The 16,944-nt window shown below is 34.6% G+C and overlaps 3 protein-coding genes and 1 pseudogene across 6 annotated transcripts; 3 read left to right on the forward strand and 1 right to left on the reverse strand.

The window, feature by feature from the left end:
• The first annotated feature begins 2,143 nt into the window (after window positions 1-2,143).
• LOC112736609 (probable histone H2B.1) lies at window positions 2,144-2,823 on the forward strand. Its single transcript, XM_025786132.3, has one exon. It carries the CDS (start codon window positions 2,144-2,146, stop codon window positions 2,588-2,590), a length of 447 nt encoding a protein of 148 aa, XP_025641917.1. The 3' UTR covers window positions 2,591-2,823.
• A 204-nt stretch (window positions 2,824-3,027) lies between these two features.
• On the forward strand, window positions 3,028-4,636 carry LOC112736607 (monooxygenase 3-like; annotated as a pseudogene).
• Window positions 4,637-7,859: 3,223 nt separating this feature from the next.
• LOC112736606 (UPF0481 protein At3g47200-like) lies at window positions 7,860-11,368 on the forward strand. The gene is made up of 2 exons (XM_025786130.3): window positions 7,860-8,085; window positions 9,861-11,368. Exon 2 carries the CDS (start codon window positions 9,866-9,868, stop codon window positions 11,204-11,206), a length of 1,341 nt encoding a protein of 446 aa, XP_025641915.1. The 5' UTR covers window positions 7,860-8,085; window positions 9,861-9,865; the 3' UTR covers window positions 11,207-11,368.
• Window positions 9,535-13,503, reverse strand: LOC112736610 (glycine-rich RNA-binding protein 4, mitochondrial). 4 transcript variants are annotated; one of them, XR_011870161.1, is made up of 5 exons: window positions 13,266-13,503; window positions 13,076-13,144; window positions 12,867-12,973; window positions 11,057-11,180; window positions 9,535-10,964 (listed from the first exon to the last, which is right to left on the reverse strand). XR_011870161.1 is itself a non-coding variant. In XM_025786134.2 (4 exons), exons 1-4 carry the CDS (start codon window positions 13,375-13,377, stop codon window positions 12,732-12,734), a joined length of 339 nt encoding a protein of 112 aa, XP_025641919.1. In that variant the 5' UTR covers window positions 13,378-13,503; the 3' UTR covers window positions 12,245-12,731. The 4 variants fall into 4 exon arrangements, 2 of the variants coding, with proteins under 2 accessions (XP_025641919.1, XP_025641918.1); XR_011870162.1 differs by having other exon boundaries at window positions 9,535-10,967; XM_025786134.2 differs by lacking the exons at window positions 9,535-10,964; window positions 11,057-11,180 and adding an exon at window positions 12,245-12,782.
• Between the last annotated feature and the right edge of the window lie 3,441 nt (window positions 13,504-16,944).

Genomic DNA, 16,944 nt, shown 5'->3' on the forward strand with positions numbered 1-16,944 from the left:
AATCAGCACCCCTTTGGCGTTCCATCTTTTATGCGGACTATGGATCTCGAAGCCATGCATACCCTGAAATTTCCTGAGTATGCGAATATCGGTATGTTATCTTATGATTATTAATTAAAGTTGCCACTTCCATTTATTTTATTTGTCTTGTCCAACTGATGGTGGTTCGCATGTCATAGGGGAAGGCAATGTTGCGGCCGAAGACGGTGAGTTGAGTGTCGAAATGGAATTTAGTTCTAGAGACGGTGAAATCTGCAATCAAAAGTTACATAATCTCTAAAGGAGTTTATTACACTGTTTATGAGTTTGAGCTGCGGACATTATATGTGAACTGCAAGGGTTATGGTGCAGGGTGCGATTGACTTATCCGAGCTAGCTTGATTTGAAATAAGGGGTGTTGGGAGATCAGGGGATACAATGACAAACACACGTGCACCATGGGTACGATTTCACAAAATCATGCCAAGTTGGACCAGACACAATTGCAGATGCCATAATGCCATTGGTTGAAGCAGACCCGTCGATGAATGTGAAGTCTATTATTGTAGAAGTTTAGTCCAAGTTCAACTACACTATAAGTTACCGCAAGGCTTGGTTGGCAAAGTAGAAATCTGTTACAAAAATTTTCGATGATTGGAAAAATTTTTACCAGACTCTGCCAGTATGGTTGAAGGCAATGATTGCGAAGATGACAAGGTCTTGTGTTAAAATAAAAACGCTCCCCATTTACCGTGAGAGTGAGGAGGTTCAAGGTGTAAAAATTCTCCATCACATTTTTTAGAATTTCTATCCATGTATTATAGCATTCAGACACTGCAAGCCACTGGTAAAAAATAATAATATACTAATCATAATAATAATAATAATATAACAATAACAATAGCCCTACTAATAATAATAATAATAATAATAATAATAATAATAATAATAATAATAATAATAATAATAATAAATTACTAATTATAAGTTTATAACAGAAATAAATAAAATCCAAATATATATATATATATATATATATATATATATATATATATATATATCATAAAATTTTTAAGAAAATTACTTATCCATTGAAGAAGATCCGAATATTCAATAATGTATTTTTCAGGTTTAATAAAATCACGAATCATTTTTCGTTTTAAACTATCTGAAATTCTAAACCTTCTACTCTTCTTCTTCCCACAAGCTCTCTGAACAACCCTTGCAAGCCTGCCAAAAACAATCTGCATTTTGTCTCTGACAGCTACTAAATGCAACCTCTATTTTAGAAATTCTCCAACACAACAGTTCTAGTCTGCATGCAAGAGACAGGCACACGTTTTAAGACTTTCTTCTCCTTTCCTGCCAAACACAAGCTGCGTTTTGCAAATTACTAACTTTAGTAGATCCACATTTGTGAATTACACGCCATGCAACAATATACTTAAAGATCACCATTTTTACTTTCATTAATTAATTAATTTATGGAAAAAAAGACAACAATTTAGATTAAAAGAAAAATATATATATATTTTCAAAACGTTTTAATCGTATGTTTATTTGAATTTTGAAGATGAAAGTAGTTTTGAAACATAAAAGCTGCTTAATATCTTAATTCTGAATATGATGGATTAATTTTTTTTAAATTCATACCTTACTTTTAGCAAAAACAAATAAACTTGTGTAAAAGAAATTAAAGTATTCAATTTTGATTTGGCTAAAAATTTGGGAAAACTTCATTTGAAAGTTAACCCGCTCAAGATGAAGGGTAATTGTCTATTTGGGTTTAGGCGCGCAGGGAGATTCCCTACTTTCTCATTCACATCTCAGCCGTCCATTTACAGAGTCCACAAATGCGCTTCAACGCTGGATGCAATGCCCAACTCAACAATCCGCATCCTATACTTCTCAAATCAATACATCGTGACCGTCGATTCATGTTTTACTTTAAGAACGTTATTTCACGGATAGAAAATTTTCCACGTCAGCGATCCGCGTGAAACCCCAGTAGCCAATAAAAACGCCAAATTGTTTTTATATATAAGCAACTGCAACCACTCATCCAAAACACACACAATTCAACTCATTCTCAATTTCCTGAAACAGAAGTCCCAATAAATTCCATACCCTAATATCCTTCAGAATCTCAAAATCTTGGTTCGTGATGGCACCTAAGGCAGAGAAGAAACCAGCTGAGAAGAAGCCGGCTGAGGAGAAGAAATCCGCCGTGGCTGAGAAAGCTCCACCGGCGGAGAAGAAGCCAAAGGCAGGAAAGAAGCTGCCGAAGGAAGGTGCCGCCGCCGGGGACAAGAAGAAGAAGAGGAACAAGAAGAACGTTGAGACCTACAAGATCTACATCTTCAAGGTTCTGAAGCAAGTCCACCCTGACATCGGTATCTCCAGCAAGGCCATGGGAATCATGAACAGCTTCATCAACGACATCTTCGAGAAGCTCGCCCAAGAAGCTTCTAGACTTGCCCGATACAACAAGAAGCCAACTATCACCTCGAGGGAAATCCAGACCGCGGTCAGACTTGTGCTGCCCGGAGAGTTGGCTAAGCACGCCGTTTCTGAGGGTACCAAGGCGGTGACTAAGTTTACCAGCTCTTAAACGATGTCCTTTGTATTTTGAGGGTTTTCCGTGTTAGGAATTTGTTAGAAGTATGTTTAGATTTGAAGTAGTGCCTTTTATTTTTAATATCTTGTAATTGAAGAAATTGGATCTGCTCGATCCTTTTGTGGATGGAAATGTAGAATTGACGGTATGGTATAGGATAGGATCGCATACTGCTGTTATCGTATCTTGATAGTTTCCCTATTAATGACAGTGCATTATTAGTAGAAGAGTTTGACATATTCGCTTGAGTAGTAAAGCTGGGATCATAACATGATAATTAACTAGTACTCAACATAACATGTGGGGCAGGCGTAATATGGGCCTTCCTGATTTTAAAAAAAAAAAACCACGAAGATATTTCCTCCTCTTATATAGTCAACTGGTCAACACGAACGTGCTAGCTAGCAAGTGCGAAGTAGCAGTTAACGGTGATGGCCATGGCTTCAGCAACCTCGAGTCTTACGATCCTGAGATCTCCTTCAGCTCTTGTATCACCGATTTTTCATGCGACAAAGATGTTGATGCGCAGCGGTTCCTTCAAACCTTCAAATCTAGGGAATGGTGAAGTTCCAAAGGAAGAGGTTGTGATCGTTGGTGGTGGGATCACCGGGTTGCAACCGCTGTCTCCCTTGACAGGCTTGGAGTGAAGTCGACCGTACTGGAGCAGGCGGAGTCACTCCGTAGCGGTGGAACTTCCCTCACGCTTTCCAAGAATGGTTGGAGCGTATTTGATGCTATTGGAGTAGCGAATCGTCTCAGATCTCAATTCTCGCAAATTGAAGGGTACGATGATTCATGAATATCAATTTTGGTGAGGTGGTTCATATTTTTCATAATATCAGCTGCACAGGTTGGTTATCAGATCCGAGGATGGAAAGCAACTACGCTCATTCAATTTGCTTGAAGAAGATCCAAGGCAAGAGTGAAGCAAACTTGTTTTTCTTTTTTTTCTTCTAATTATTATATTGTTTTATGATCATATTCTTACCGACAGCCAAGAGTTACGTGGTGTGGAGAGGAGAATACTATTGGAAACATTGGCTGCTGAGCTCCCCAAAGGTGCCATTCAATTTTCTTCAAAGCTAGCTAGGATTGAACCAACTTCAGAGGGAGACATCTTGCTGGAACTTGCAGATGGCTCTAAGCTGCATGCAACGGTTTGTTACTGTGGACTAATCAAGTATCAATTAGTTGCATGATTACGAATTCTCCATTCAGCCGAGTGTGATGATAAAGTTGAATTAGTTCTCAGAAAGTAAGTTGATTTCATGTGTAGAGTGTAATAGGGTGCGATGGGATTGGATCACCGTTGGCTATTGCGCTATCCGCGGACTTGCTACTTATTCAGATGGTCAGCCTTATGAACCAAGAGTGAATTACTTCTACGGAAGAGGGGTGCGTGCAGCATATGTTCCTGTTTCTCCCACTAAAGTATACTGGTTTGTCTGCTTCAACAGTCCAGGAATCCGCTGGCAGATCGCTGGCTTTGGCCAAGCATAAGTCCACCTGCTTCCACGGGTCGAATTGTGTTGGTTGGAGATGCGTGGCACCCGATGACCCCAAATCTTGGCCAAGGAGCTTGTTGTGCACTTGAGGATGCAGTGGTTCTTGCTAAGAAGCTTGCAGGGGCCATCAAGTCTAAAGAGCAAGACTCTGTTGAAGAAGCTTTCAGGTCGTATGGCTCAGAAAGATGGCGCCGTGTGTTTCCACTAACCGTACGCGCACACCTTGTGGGTTCCATATTGCAGTGGGAGAATCCATTGGTGTGTTCTATTAGGAACAAGATTATCATACCAAAGCTAGCAAGCCTTAAACCGATGCTTGAGCATACAAATTTCACTTGTGAGAGTCTACAAGAAGAGAAGCAATGAAAGGTGATGTTTAAAGTATACTAGTTTCGTTCTAATTGTATCATTTTCTATAGAATTATTCATAGTTTTATCACTTAATTATTTGTTGTTCATCCCCATTAATTAAGCTTGGGGAAAGATACTTTTGTTGTAAACTAATATCACTGAATAAAGAACCATATTAGCATTCTATTTGGTTTCTATACACTCTTAAAATTTTAGAAAATTTCTATCTAGATTTCGGTGCTGAGACACCAGTTTCTTTCTTTGGTTGGTCTCTTCCTGAATCCACATCCTCAAAACTGGGGAACCTCCATGTCTTTTATCCATAGGCTAAAATTAACCATCCATATATATCACTAAATAGATATACTAGACTCTCACTGTATTATGTCATCAATATAAAATCCGGTTGTATACCGCTAGATGTCGTCATTTCATGTGTTTGCTATTTGGCTAAGAGGAATTAACCTCTAGTCAACACGAGCTATAAAAAATATTGGCGTTGAAATGATAAATAAAGTGAAAGCTGGAAATTCTTAAAAGTCTTGTCACGTGCCGGTAGCAGATGGAAATTTCAGAAAAAAACATTTTAAAGAACTTACTGACTTTGAATTTATATTTATTTCCTTTGAATAATTAATTTGTGAAATTCTCATTTTCTAAAGCTACAAAAAAAAAAAAAACAAAAATAAACAAAAACATGAAGTGACCACAAGTAGCAATTTTTGATATACATAGATAGCACCTTCTCACCCTTTGTATACGATACTCTAACTTTTCTGCGAAGGTGCCATGCATTCAACAATATAGTTTCCCAAAACTATAACATTTTAATATTTTATCAATAAATGTGCTTAAAAGTATAATTCACAAACTGTTAAGAAAGGTTGACTCTAATTAAATAGTTTGAGGGTACGGATATAATACTCAAATTTAGAAATATACATAATATTCAAAAACTTAGGAAAAATACTAAATCTTTATGCATTAGATGAAAGAGTGAAAGACTGAAAGACGACCTTTTTTTTTATTTCAATAAATAACGAAAAGATATTATTTCGTATACTGTGGACAAAAATACACAGGTCCGATTTGCACTAAGCACATACAAAATGAATTCGGTCTACATTTCTCATAGACTAATCGCCAAATGGGCCACCTCTGACCCGGCGCTCGCGATGTGGATGCAAGTGATGTTAGCTTAAGCTTACTCATACATACTTTGATCATAACTCAGAACAAACTCCACTGTTAATTGGTTCAAATGGATCTTTGAATTGTTCAAATTTCTAGTTTTTAAAAACAACCAAATTAATTCTAAAATTTACAAATTGTGAATATCCATTCATTCTTAATTCAATTATGGTTAACACAGTAGTAATATAAAATGTTTCGGTACAAGCGTGGCATTCTAACTGTAAAATAACATGGCTAAGATTTTAGAATTAATTAAATATGTGCTAAATTCGTTAATTCAACTCATTTTAGTCTCTATACTAATATAAAATTAATTAATTAAAATGAGTCTTATTAATTAATTTAAAATATTTATTTGATTATATTAAAATTTAGTAGTGTCATCTTACTGTTGAGAATCTATTATATTTGTTGAATATTATATATTATTAAGTTTACAATTAAAATATATTACATGTCACATTTTTATTGTAATTAAAATTAAATCTTTCCTTCTAAAATTTAAAGAGTTCTCCTTTCTTTTTTTCTATTTCTCTATTTCTTTCATTCTTTCACCCACTTTATCTCTCTTATATATCATTATAATTAACTAATTATAAATTTGACAATTAAAATGTTTAATATGATATTTTCTAATTGCATTCAAATTAAATTAAAATTAAAATATTGAAATAAAAATTGAAATATAGCTATATTATATATTATATATTACTAACTAATTTAATAACTAAAATATGTCACATGACACTCTCTTATTAAAATTGAGAGAAAATATTTCTCTCCAAAATTAATAAACTTTCTTCCTACATTCTCTTATCTAACTCTCTCTCTTTTTCTATTTCTCTCTATCCTTCCCACTCTATATATAATTTATATTTTGTACTAGTAATTTGATAAATCAAAATGTGTCACAAAATATTTTTATTACAATTAAAATAATTTTTTTTCTAAAATTAACAAACTCACTCTATTTTTCTCTCTCTTTCTATTCTACAAAAAATAAAATTAACAAAATAATATAATTTAAATAAAAAATATTATTATTATATGCATATTTTTTTAAATTTTCATTAGTTTTAAATTTTTATTGTTTATCTTTCTAATCTATTTTCAAATATTTATTACGTATAATTTGAAAAAAATACTAATGTGATTAAAAGTTAAATCAATATTCAATTGTTTTAAAAAAATAATAATTTTGAGTTAATTTTATAACTATCGATATAAATTTTTTTATTCTAATACCTAATTATATTTTTATATACATAAAAAAATATTATTTTTAAATAATAAATATAAAAAATTAAAAATTAATTATTTCTGTTTATGTAATAGATTTACATCTAATCAAATATAAGAGTATATACGTTAAGTTTTTTTAAATTTTAAATAACAAATGTTAAAATTAATTATTAGTAAAAGATTAAATTTTCACATAAAAATAATAACTAAAAATTTTATTATTTAATTTTTTTATTTATAAAAGTTTTAACTTTCTTAGCCAACAGAACACTTTTATCGCTGCCATGGAGAATATCCCACTAACACTGTACTTTAACACTATATTAGCACTATGTTAGCATTAGCACTATGTTAGCAGTAGTTGAATTGGAGAATAATGGGATTTACTATTTATAAATTCAAGAATTAAATTGATCATTTTGAGATGTCAATGACCATTTTAATGAACATCTGAAAAATTTTAAAAATCAAACTGAGAATTATTTCTATTAATATGTATAAGTTAGATTCATCATCATTGATATCAAGCATTGATTCCATCTCCACAAATACAAATATTATAACTTGTGTTTATTGAAAATAAACTTTTATTTTGATTTTTCCATTTATTAAACATAACTGCTGGAATTTAAAAAAAAAATATATTTTTAAAAAAATAGTTTTAATAAATTATTTTAAAAACTAACTATGAATGTCCAATTACCTATTAGAAAATTGCAAAATAAAATAAAGATTGTTAAGGCCTTAAGGGCTAATTAATTTCCATCTATTTTTACTTGATAAGCTCCTCCAAATTTGAGTCAATATTCAAATTTAAGGACTCGTTTCTTTTCTTGTTTTTTCCACGGTGCAGGCTAATAAGGGCGTGGTCTTTAAAGGCGCGTGAATGTGGATTGTGGAGCCATGTTAACGCGAACTTTCCAATTAGAAGATGCATACTTCTTCAACTCTTATTTGATTCGTTTTATCAGAATCTAAGTTCGTTACTAGCTAGTTCATAACCATCTTCGATAGTTCTATATATATATATATATATATATCTCAAATTCCCAGGCCCTTTAATATCTTGCATTACATTCTTTTGTGTCAGAACAAGTGTGTTATACTTCATACTTAGTATATACGTACGTGGGTACAACGTGCAAGTTGATTAGAATCTGAACAATACTCGAGTGTGTTCACTGTTCACATAGTAAGGTGAGTTCGATGAACATAGTTTATTTTCTCCGGTGTTATTATCAGATTTCGTTCTAATTTTATAACAAAATAAAACACATTTGCAGCAATTAAATTTGATGAAATTGTATTTTATCTCAAACTTATCTGAAGATTGCAATCTTGCCCATGTTATATCACATATGTCGAATTAATCCGAACTATTCCTAACAAATTAGTGGTTCCTTTCCATGCAATATCTTTTATATGTATATTTCTCTCTGTACTTTTCATTTGTTGTGTATTTATGACTTTTGTAATCAGTTTAGGGCTCATATAGATAAGTGGGGATGTATATGGGCCGGGCACACCGGGTTTGGCTTAACTTAGACCCGATTCGAAATATAGACCGGGCCTAATGTTTGGACCCTAATCCGATCTTAGACCCGATGAAACCTATGCACATTCGGGCCCGGTGAAAATCGGGTAAAAACTGGGTCTTTAGCATGTAAAAATCACCTAATCTCCAACTTTTATTTCACAATTCACATAGTAAAATTCACTTAAAAAAATATAACAAGAACTAACCCTTCTCTAAAATTAAAGCATAACCATAATCAATACTAATATTGTCTAACACCAAATATTTAAATCAATACAAATAACACAATATTATGCATTAGTGTAAAGTCTTATGCATTTTAAACATAAAACATTAACTTATAATTTTATAAATGACTAATAACACACGATATTAATGTTTACAATATTTAAATTCCACATAAGAATAGCCATCATCCAACATAAAATATTAATTGTGTATGATGACGGGTCATCGGGCCGAGTTCGGGTGACCCGAGTTATGGCACGGACCCGACCCGAAATAATGACTGGGTCTATCTTTGAGACCCTTACCCGACCCTAGACCCGATAAAATCACACTAAATTAGCTCCTAAAGTGTTCGGGATCGAGCCGGATCTTCGGACCGGGCCGGGCCATGTACACCCTATAGATAACCTTCAATGCAAGTGAATATAATCTTTTTAAAAATAATTGCAAAAATAAAATTTTTGGTAATTATGTATTGATTATAATTAAAATCTCCTAAAAAATGTATGTTGAAATATTATTTTTCTTTATTATTGTTTTACTCATACAAAACAGTCTCTAATCAAATATAGTTATAACTATAATACTATATTTAGTTGATGAGTTTAACATCTGAATTTACTTGATTATCCTTTATAGTATTTATATACTTAATATTTAAAAAATACGGTGCTAGTTAAATTCTAAATCTTAGATACTAAATTTTAAATCTTAAATTTTAATAATGTAAAAATAAAATATTGGCTAATAATGATAAGCTGAGTGTGTACACGGTAATCATAGTTTATTTTCTCCACTGTTGTTATTGGCTTTCCTTCTCATTTTATAACTTCAATATTGTTTGCTTAAGGAGCAAATAAAACAAATTTGCAGCAATTAGATTAGATGAAATTGTATTTAATCTCAGACTTATTGGAAAATTGCAATCTTGCCCATGTTATATCACATACAGTCAAATCCAAACCATTCCTAACAAATTAGTGGTTCCTTTCCATGCAATCTCATATATAACTAATCTTAGCTGAGCTTAACATCTGAATTTACCTAACTATCTTTTACAGTATTTTATACATAATATTTAAAGAATATAGTGTTAGCTAAATAAAATAAGATGTTAACTCAAAATATTGGCTAATAATAATACAAAAAGCTAGATTTTAACATTTCTCATTGAGTTATTCTATTTTGGTGGTATATATATTATTAGGGACAATGGGTGAGAGATTGAACAGCAGGATCGCCCATCTTCTTGGTCGAGCATGTGCAAGAGACAATGAAGTTCCACGTTCAATGATACAAAGGATTCCTGTTTTATTGAGTCAAAATCCAAACTTTGTCAAGTACTGCACACCCAAGATGATATCATTTGGTCCCATCCATCATGGTGAACAAAATCTCAACTTGGGAGAAGAATTCAAACATCTTTGGGCATCCCTCTACATTGGAAAATTCAGCAAACAAGTCCGTGTTAGCACGGAAGAAGGAGCCAAGTTGAAGCATAATATTATAGTTGCTGAAATCAAGCAATTGAGGAACATGTTCAGCAAGGATGTGATTGGAAGCTACAATGACGACGAACTGAGTTGGTTGTTGCTTGTGGATGGATGTGCATTGCTGTATTTCTTGGACAATGTTGATGATCAGCATCCAGAAGCACTGAATCTAAAGCTTGATCAGTTGATGTATACCTGGAGAGATATTTTGTTGCTGGAGAACCAGCTTCCATTGACGTTGCTGATGCTGCTAAGTGATGAAAAGACGGTATATCACTTAGAGAATATACTGTATAATTTCGTATTCATGGGCCTTTTCAAGGGAAGTGAGGGGTCGGTAATAAACCGCAATGGAGCTAAACCGGTTCATCTTCTTGATTATGTTCGCACCTTTTACACATTCAGAGATGAATACATAATAAGTATGGATCCTCCTCTTCAAGAAGAAGGCCGTTGGCACAGGTACAAAAATATCAGGGATCTTAGGAATGCAGGGATTCATGTGAAGCTTAACAAGAGAGAAGAATGGAAATGGAACAGCGTGTCTTTCACCTCCAACTTGTTTAGCGGAGCATTGAAGCTTCCAATGATGATAGTGAATGATGTCACTCCTTATTTCTATCACAACTTGATTGCATTTGAGATGTGCCCGGATTTTCGCAACAACTTCGAATTCTGTTCATATTTTTTCTTGATGGATTCCTTGATAGACGAAGCCGAGGATGTGAAGGAACTCAGGTTGGCCGGTGTCCTCCAAAACTTGCTCGGAAGTGACAAAGAAGTGGCCAAACTCTTCAATGAACTAGGCCATGAATTGCCTGCTAAAATGTGCAATTACATGATCAGAACTAATGTTGTGGCCTACAGCAAAGGATATATTCAAGTGAAGCATCAAATCAATGAACATTACCAAAAGAAATGGAAGACTTGGTTGGCTGAAGCACGCAGCACTTATTTCAGCACTCCATGGTCTTTCATTGCCTTTCTGGCTGCCGTTGCAGCATTGCTTCTCACTTCTATTCAAGCTTGGTATGCTGTACATCCCAGGATCAGCAACTAAAAAATAAGGTTTGCACCTTAAATTTTTACAAGAAAGAAAGAAAATAATGCTACTATATTGTCTCTTTTGTTTTACTTAGTATTGTATGTGTTATAATGTTGTAATTGACTTTTGTGTTGATTTTATCCAATAAAGAAATCTTGTTGTGTCGTTGTTGTTGTTTATCAATGTGGCATTAGTCGTATCACATTGTGTGACAAACCCCAACAGCCAAGAAGGAGGAGAGGAATAAAAAAAAAATAGGTTTTGCTAGGTAAACAATGACTTTTGTAAACAATGTGAATAATGAGCTCTAGAATTGACCCAATAAAGTAAAAAAACACTTTACTTCCAAATTACCTCCTAAACCTTAACATTAGAATAACCATTTGTACACCTAGTGAATTGAACATCCAGCCATTGTTAACTGTACATGAGTAAATCGAATAAAAAAAAATAATCATCCAATTAAAAATAATGAACATAATCATCTGCATACCTATTGAATTAAACATCTGACATATCTATTGTTTACATTGTATTGAATTAAACATTTGACATATCTATTATTTACATTGTTTAGTATTCTCATTGTCTACCTATACTTTTCCTAAACAACAACTAATTAACAAGGAAGGCACCGTGAATTTAGGGAGTGAGAGAGATATAAATAGGAAGTGAGGAGCATTGGTTTCAAGTAGGAAAAGACTAAAGAGAGAATTGTGGAGAGAATTGGGCTCTCGAATGCCAATCGTCATTTTTGTTACCGTCATTCACACACACTCAATATACTCATTCACTGGTTTGGGACTATCACACTGATTCTCCCTCTTTAGTGATTTCACACACTACTTCTATTCTTGTTATTCTTAATCGTTCATACTACTGCTTCTCTATACTATCTCTATCCTAATCCTATTCTACCTTCTGTGATATCTGAGAACCTTACACATTGATTCCTTAATCAGAGGTTAAGTTACTCTATGGAGTAAAAATTCTTACTGCGTGGAGAACATCATAATGTCTCCGTAGAGTAGTGGTCTATTAATGCAACGAAAATAAACTAAAAACATATATAGAATAAAGAATAAGATGTGTTTGCAACAATTTTACAAAGTAATGATGAAGACAACCTATGAAAGCAATGAACTAATGCCTAATGGATTTCATCACTAACAAAAACCACAAATCAAACACCATCCTTTTTGAGTGGCTTAGAAACTTTAAGGCATGAACTCAGCACACATAATTCTCCTATGATCACTGGAATATATCCTCAGGTAGATCAAATTAGCTAATGCCAACCCATGTCCCTTAAGGACTGCAGTTCCATTTGTAAAAATGGAGGGAGGGAAAGAACACAAATGACCATACCCCATGAAATCCTTAAGAAAGTGCGCACCATTAAGGAATATCATTTCATTTCCAAAAACACTCTAATTCATCTTTCTTTGTTTTCCTTACACACCAAGGAAGTAGGAACCCCTAACCAGCTCAAAACAAAAATTCCAGACAACAGTAGCAGCATCACTTCGTAGCTAGCTAGCTAGGCTTGTTTGTGAGCATAACACACTCGAATGCGTCTCCCATCTATAATCTGCAAAAATCCCTAATAAAATTTTCAAGACAATAGTAACAGAAATTATCAAAAAAAAAATTCTCAACAAGAAAAATAGATGACCTTTTTATGCATTTCTTTGCGACCTGTAGCAGCTGAAGTTTCAGTAGTGAAGCGAACGAATCCATAGCCTTTTGATTTGCCAGTGACATGATCACATATTACTTTAACTGTAGAAATATAAATTCCATCTATGATATAGTAGCGCAATCCGATATGGAGGAATCCAAAATAGAAGAACGAAAAGGAAAAAAAAATGGTTTAATTTTTACCTTCGATTATTTCGCCATGTTGTTCAAATGCATCTCTTAGAACAGTTTCGTTCGTATCATAGGATAGTCCTTTGTTCCAAAATAGTTAAAATTGCAATCCATAAATCAAACTCAAAAAAATGCAGTTTTATTATTAAATTGAACAGAAAAAGGAGGATTAATGAAAGCGATTGAAGAAGTTGAGTGAGACCTGTGACTAACAAATTGGTAGATGAATGGCGCGGGAATAGCAAGGGAGAAAAAGGGCAAGAGTTCTTGAATAGAAGATTGGTGGCGTTGGTAAGTGTAGGGTTTAGGCGCATCTTCGAACTCGAACTCGAACACACACGTGTAGTTTTCTGGGTAGCAGTAGCAGATGGCACACAATACAGATACGACGCGCCGTTTTCAACATTTCACAAAACCAGCGCATTGGATATTTTTGGGTCTTCTCTGGGCCGAAGCCCAAGCGCATTGGGTTAACCTCAATTGACATACAATAATTTTGTTTTTTCTTGGATGGAAATAAGTTGGGCACTGGCCCAAGATGTCCAAAGGGGTTCTTGACCTCGGTCCGAAACTGATTGTGGTCTTTCACTTTGCATGGGACGCAGAGTTCATAAACAAATAAATCAACTGAATATTCGCACTAAATTATTTATGAAGAGTAAAATTAAAATTTGCTTTCCATAAAACAACACTTTCAAAAGAATAATGATACTGTTCGTACCGATAACGAGTTTAGGAACCCAAGGGGTGAAGGTAAGAGATCTTGACTTTGGCGTGCACAAAACCAAACTGAATGAACAACTTCTAAGACACTCTAATGTTAAAGTCAATAATATATTAGGTGGTATGGAGTTGTGTTTTTATCTATTGATTGTCTTTTTTTTTTTTATCTCTGTCCTCTAGGGTTATCGTTTTCCCAGCATCTAATGCATTTACATTATGTTATTATTGTCGGAATTCGACGATTATAGACTTTGGTGATGTAGCCGTTATGGCGGTCTCGATGTTATGATTTTATTTAATTGTTCGTCCGTTATGTTTTTATTTGTCTAGAATAGTGTCCCTAACTCGAATTCTTGAATCTGGGCTTTTTGGTCACGGACATCCGAGTTCAGGAAGTCGGATTCGCCTCTAAATTGAGATTTTTGAAGAGTTTACTTAAAGAAATTGAACAGTTTCTCTTAATTTTTTTGAAACGGTTACAATTTTCTCGTTTTATGAACGGTGAATTTCACCTTCAAATTCTTTCTCTAACAATAAATGCAACATTAATTTAAAATTAAACAACCTTTTACTTCCACTTTACCTTTCACTGAGGCGGTCTCATAATCCCAACCCGCCCCGCCTAGTGGCGGGCTGGCGGGTTAAGACCGCCAAATATTTTCTTTTTTTTTTTTAACTTTTAACTATTAAATAATATATATAAAGGCATAAAAAACTCTTCTGTTTTTTATTTTTAACTATTATAATTTCTAAAAGCATAAACAAATTATAATTTTTATATTCACAAACATTAAAGTCTTTGTAATTATAAATATCTAATAAACATAATTATAAACCAAGTTTTCATCCAAAACATAACTATAAATATTGTTCTCAAAACAAAATAAACATAATCCAAAATATAATTATAAATATTGTCTCTAAAACAAAATAAATATAATCCAAAACACTCAATTTTCATCTTCATTTTCTTGTAAGTTGGGTTTTGGCAAAAAAAATTGTAAAAATACCCCTTACCAAAAAAATACTAAGCTTGGCGGGGAAGCCCGCCTCGCCCCGCCAAAACCCGCGGTTTAAATGGTGCGGGTTAGGCGGGCTTTTGCTATTTAGCGGTCCTACTTTTCCAGCCCAGCCCGCCTTTTTTGGCGGGTTACGCAAGCCAGCCCGGTGAGTTTAGGCCTTTTGCCACCTCTACCTTTCACTCACCCATATTTCACTTTCTAAAAAAAAGTTCCAAACGCGATCAGTTTCTTCTTCCCAATGAACTTCTCCTGTTTGGTCTTCCCTTTCTATTGCCTTATTCACTGTAGTCGCTCCTTCTGTCAGCGCTCATAACACTTTTGTTTAAGGTTAGTGAAGCTTTTTATTTTTTTTCCTCTTGTGTATTTGATTTGCAGTTTTTTTTTTTTTTTCTTTGCAAGTTTTGCACATCATTTGTGATATTGGTGTTGTTTGAATTTTTCTTGCATTTCCCTTCATTTACTATTTTTTATTAGGTTTAATGTACTTGGGGGACCACTATTTTAAGTTTTCTCAAATAATTGATGATTTTTATTTGCCTCCATTTTTCAGAACTTCTGTATTTTCGAGACTTATCTTGTGTTTTATTTTAGGAAGCTGTAGAATTTGTAACTTTAGAAATTTTTATTTTTTGGTAATATAGTGATGGTGACGTAGTGGTAGTGTCCTTGTAGGTCTTCTCGTGATGGCTAGGAAAAAGGTTATCGCGACCCGAGGGCGTGGCCGTGTTGCGAGTGTGCCGAGACCCCAGCCTGCTCCCCTCGAAGGGATGAATAGTCTGCTTGAGGTGGACATCTATTCGTGGGTATCCAAGGAGGTTAAGACTACTTTTATCACGATTACGCAAGAATAACTTGACAATCTACGAGAAGCCCACATTACTTTTTATTCTAATCTTAGTAACTTGTATGTCTTCCCTATGCCAAGGTCCGAAGAACGATTGTGCCACATAAATGAGCATGTCGGTACTGTCTCAGACTGGCTGTGGATGTATGAGACATTGTTTTCCCAGGATTGGGGTCCGCTTACCTTTTTTCGACTTCCAAGTGAGCATGCTGACCCATAGCGGATATTCTCTTTCGCAACTCCATCCTAACTCTTGGGCCATTATCCGTAGTTTCAAGCTTTTGTGCTCGTTCCTGGAGCCTGCCCTTAGAGTCTTCTTTTATTTTTTCACTTTGACAGTTCCTTTTAGGTCTTAATGTCGCGGGTTCATCGTTTTCCGAGGTGTCCCGAATAGAAAATTTTTTATTTTGTTTGAGAAATCCTACCATGGCTTTTAAGAAAAGTTTTTTAAGATCGAAGGGGTGGAAGGTACGACTTTATTTTTTATGACTTTGGAGGGTGCTAAAAAATTTAACTTGTATTGGAGCTACAATGTTTCTTCCCAAAGATTACAATTAGTGGCATCAATGATGCCGTGCATTTGGGTATTAACCTTTTAATGATGTTGTGGAATAAACGGTCCCTTGTTTTGAGGGACATACTGATAAATGAACAAGTTGTTTGGAAAGCTATAAGTGAGTTCTTATCTTCTGGACGTTCCTACATGCTTGACCTTATATGCTTATGATCACTCTTACTTATAACTTTCGCGTTTCAGTTAAATTGGTCGGGGGACTTGCCGCCATTGCCGAGATAAAGAGGAGGTTATCATCCCAGCCTCCGAACATCGTGGGTGGTCAGTAGGGTTTCCTCGTCTGCTACTATCAGCCGTTAGCCTCGACCTCGGGGGGTCGAAGAGAGCGGGGAAGGGCAACGTCTTGAGGTACAGATTATTTCGGAAGACTCCCCGAACAATTCTCCAACTTGGAAAAAACTTAAAATCTTTGGTCAGGCTGACATTGGTGCTTCTATCCCTACCTCGTTCAGGTATGTATTGGATAAGGGGTTTTGAGCTCCCGAATTTGTGGACCAACATTTCATGGATGACAATACCAGGGCAGTTCTTGCCAAGATGTCTCTGAAAGATATACTTCTCCGAGGTCAGAGGATGCTCCTGCGCTATCCGATTATGTCTGAGACGCATAGGTAGAGATCTCGAGTATTCGCTTAGAGTTCCTCTCAAAGGACATAATGATTGCTGAGGCAAATACCCAAGTCCAGAAGCTGAACACCTCGGTTACTGACCTTCAAGG

The sequence above is a fragment of the Arachis hypogaea genome, chromosome 13, assembly GCF_003086295.3.
Source record: "Arachis hypogaea cultivar Tifrunner chromosome 13, arahy.Tifrunner.gnm2.J5K5, whole genome shotgun sequence".
In the NCBI taxonomy this organism is placed as follows: domain Eukaryota; kingdom Viridiplantae; phylum Streptophyta; class Magnoliopsida; order Fabales; family Fabaceae; genus Arachis; species Arachis hypogaea.

Bases quoted from the DNA above. Each gene is read 5' to 3' on its own strand.
- LOC112736609 (XM_025786132.3), top strand. From the start codon at position 2,144: ATGGCACCTAAGGCAGAGAAGAAACCAGCTGAGAAGAAGCCGGCTGAG.
- LOC112736606 (XM_025786130.3), top strand. From the start codon at position 9,866: ATGGGTGAGAGATTGAACAGCAGGATCGCCCATCTTCTTGGTCGAGCA.
- LOC112736610 (XM_025786133.3), bottom strand. From the start codon at position 13,377: ATGCGCCTAAACCCTACACTTACCAACGCCACCAATCTTCTATTCAAG. The intron at 13,145-13,265 runs GTCTCACTCAAC...TTTGGAACAAAG, and splicing joins TACCAATTTGTTAGTCACAG to GACTATCCTATGATACGAAC. The intron at 12,974-13,075 runs GTAAAAATTAAA...ATATTTCTACAG, and splicing joins ACATGGCGAAATAATCGAAG to TTAAAGTAATATGTGATCAT.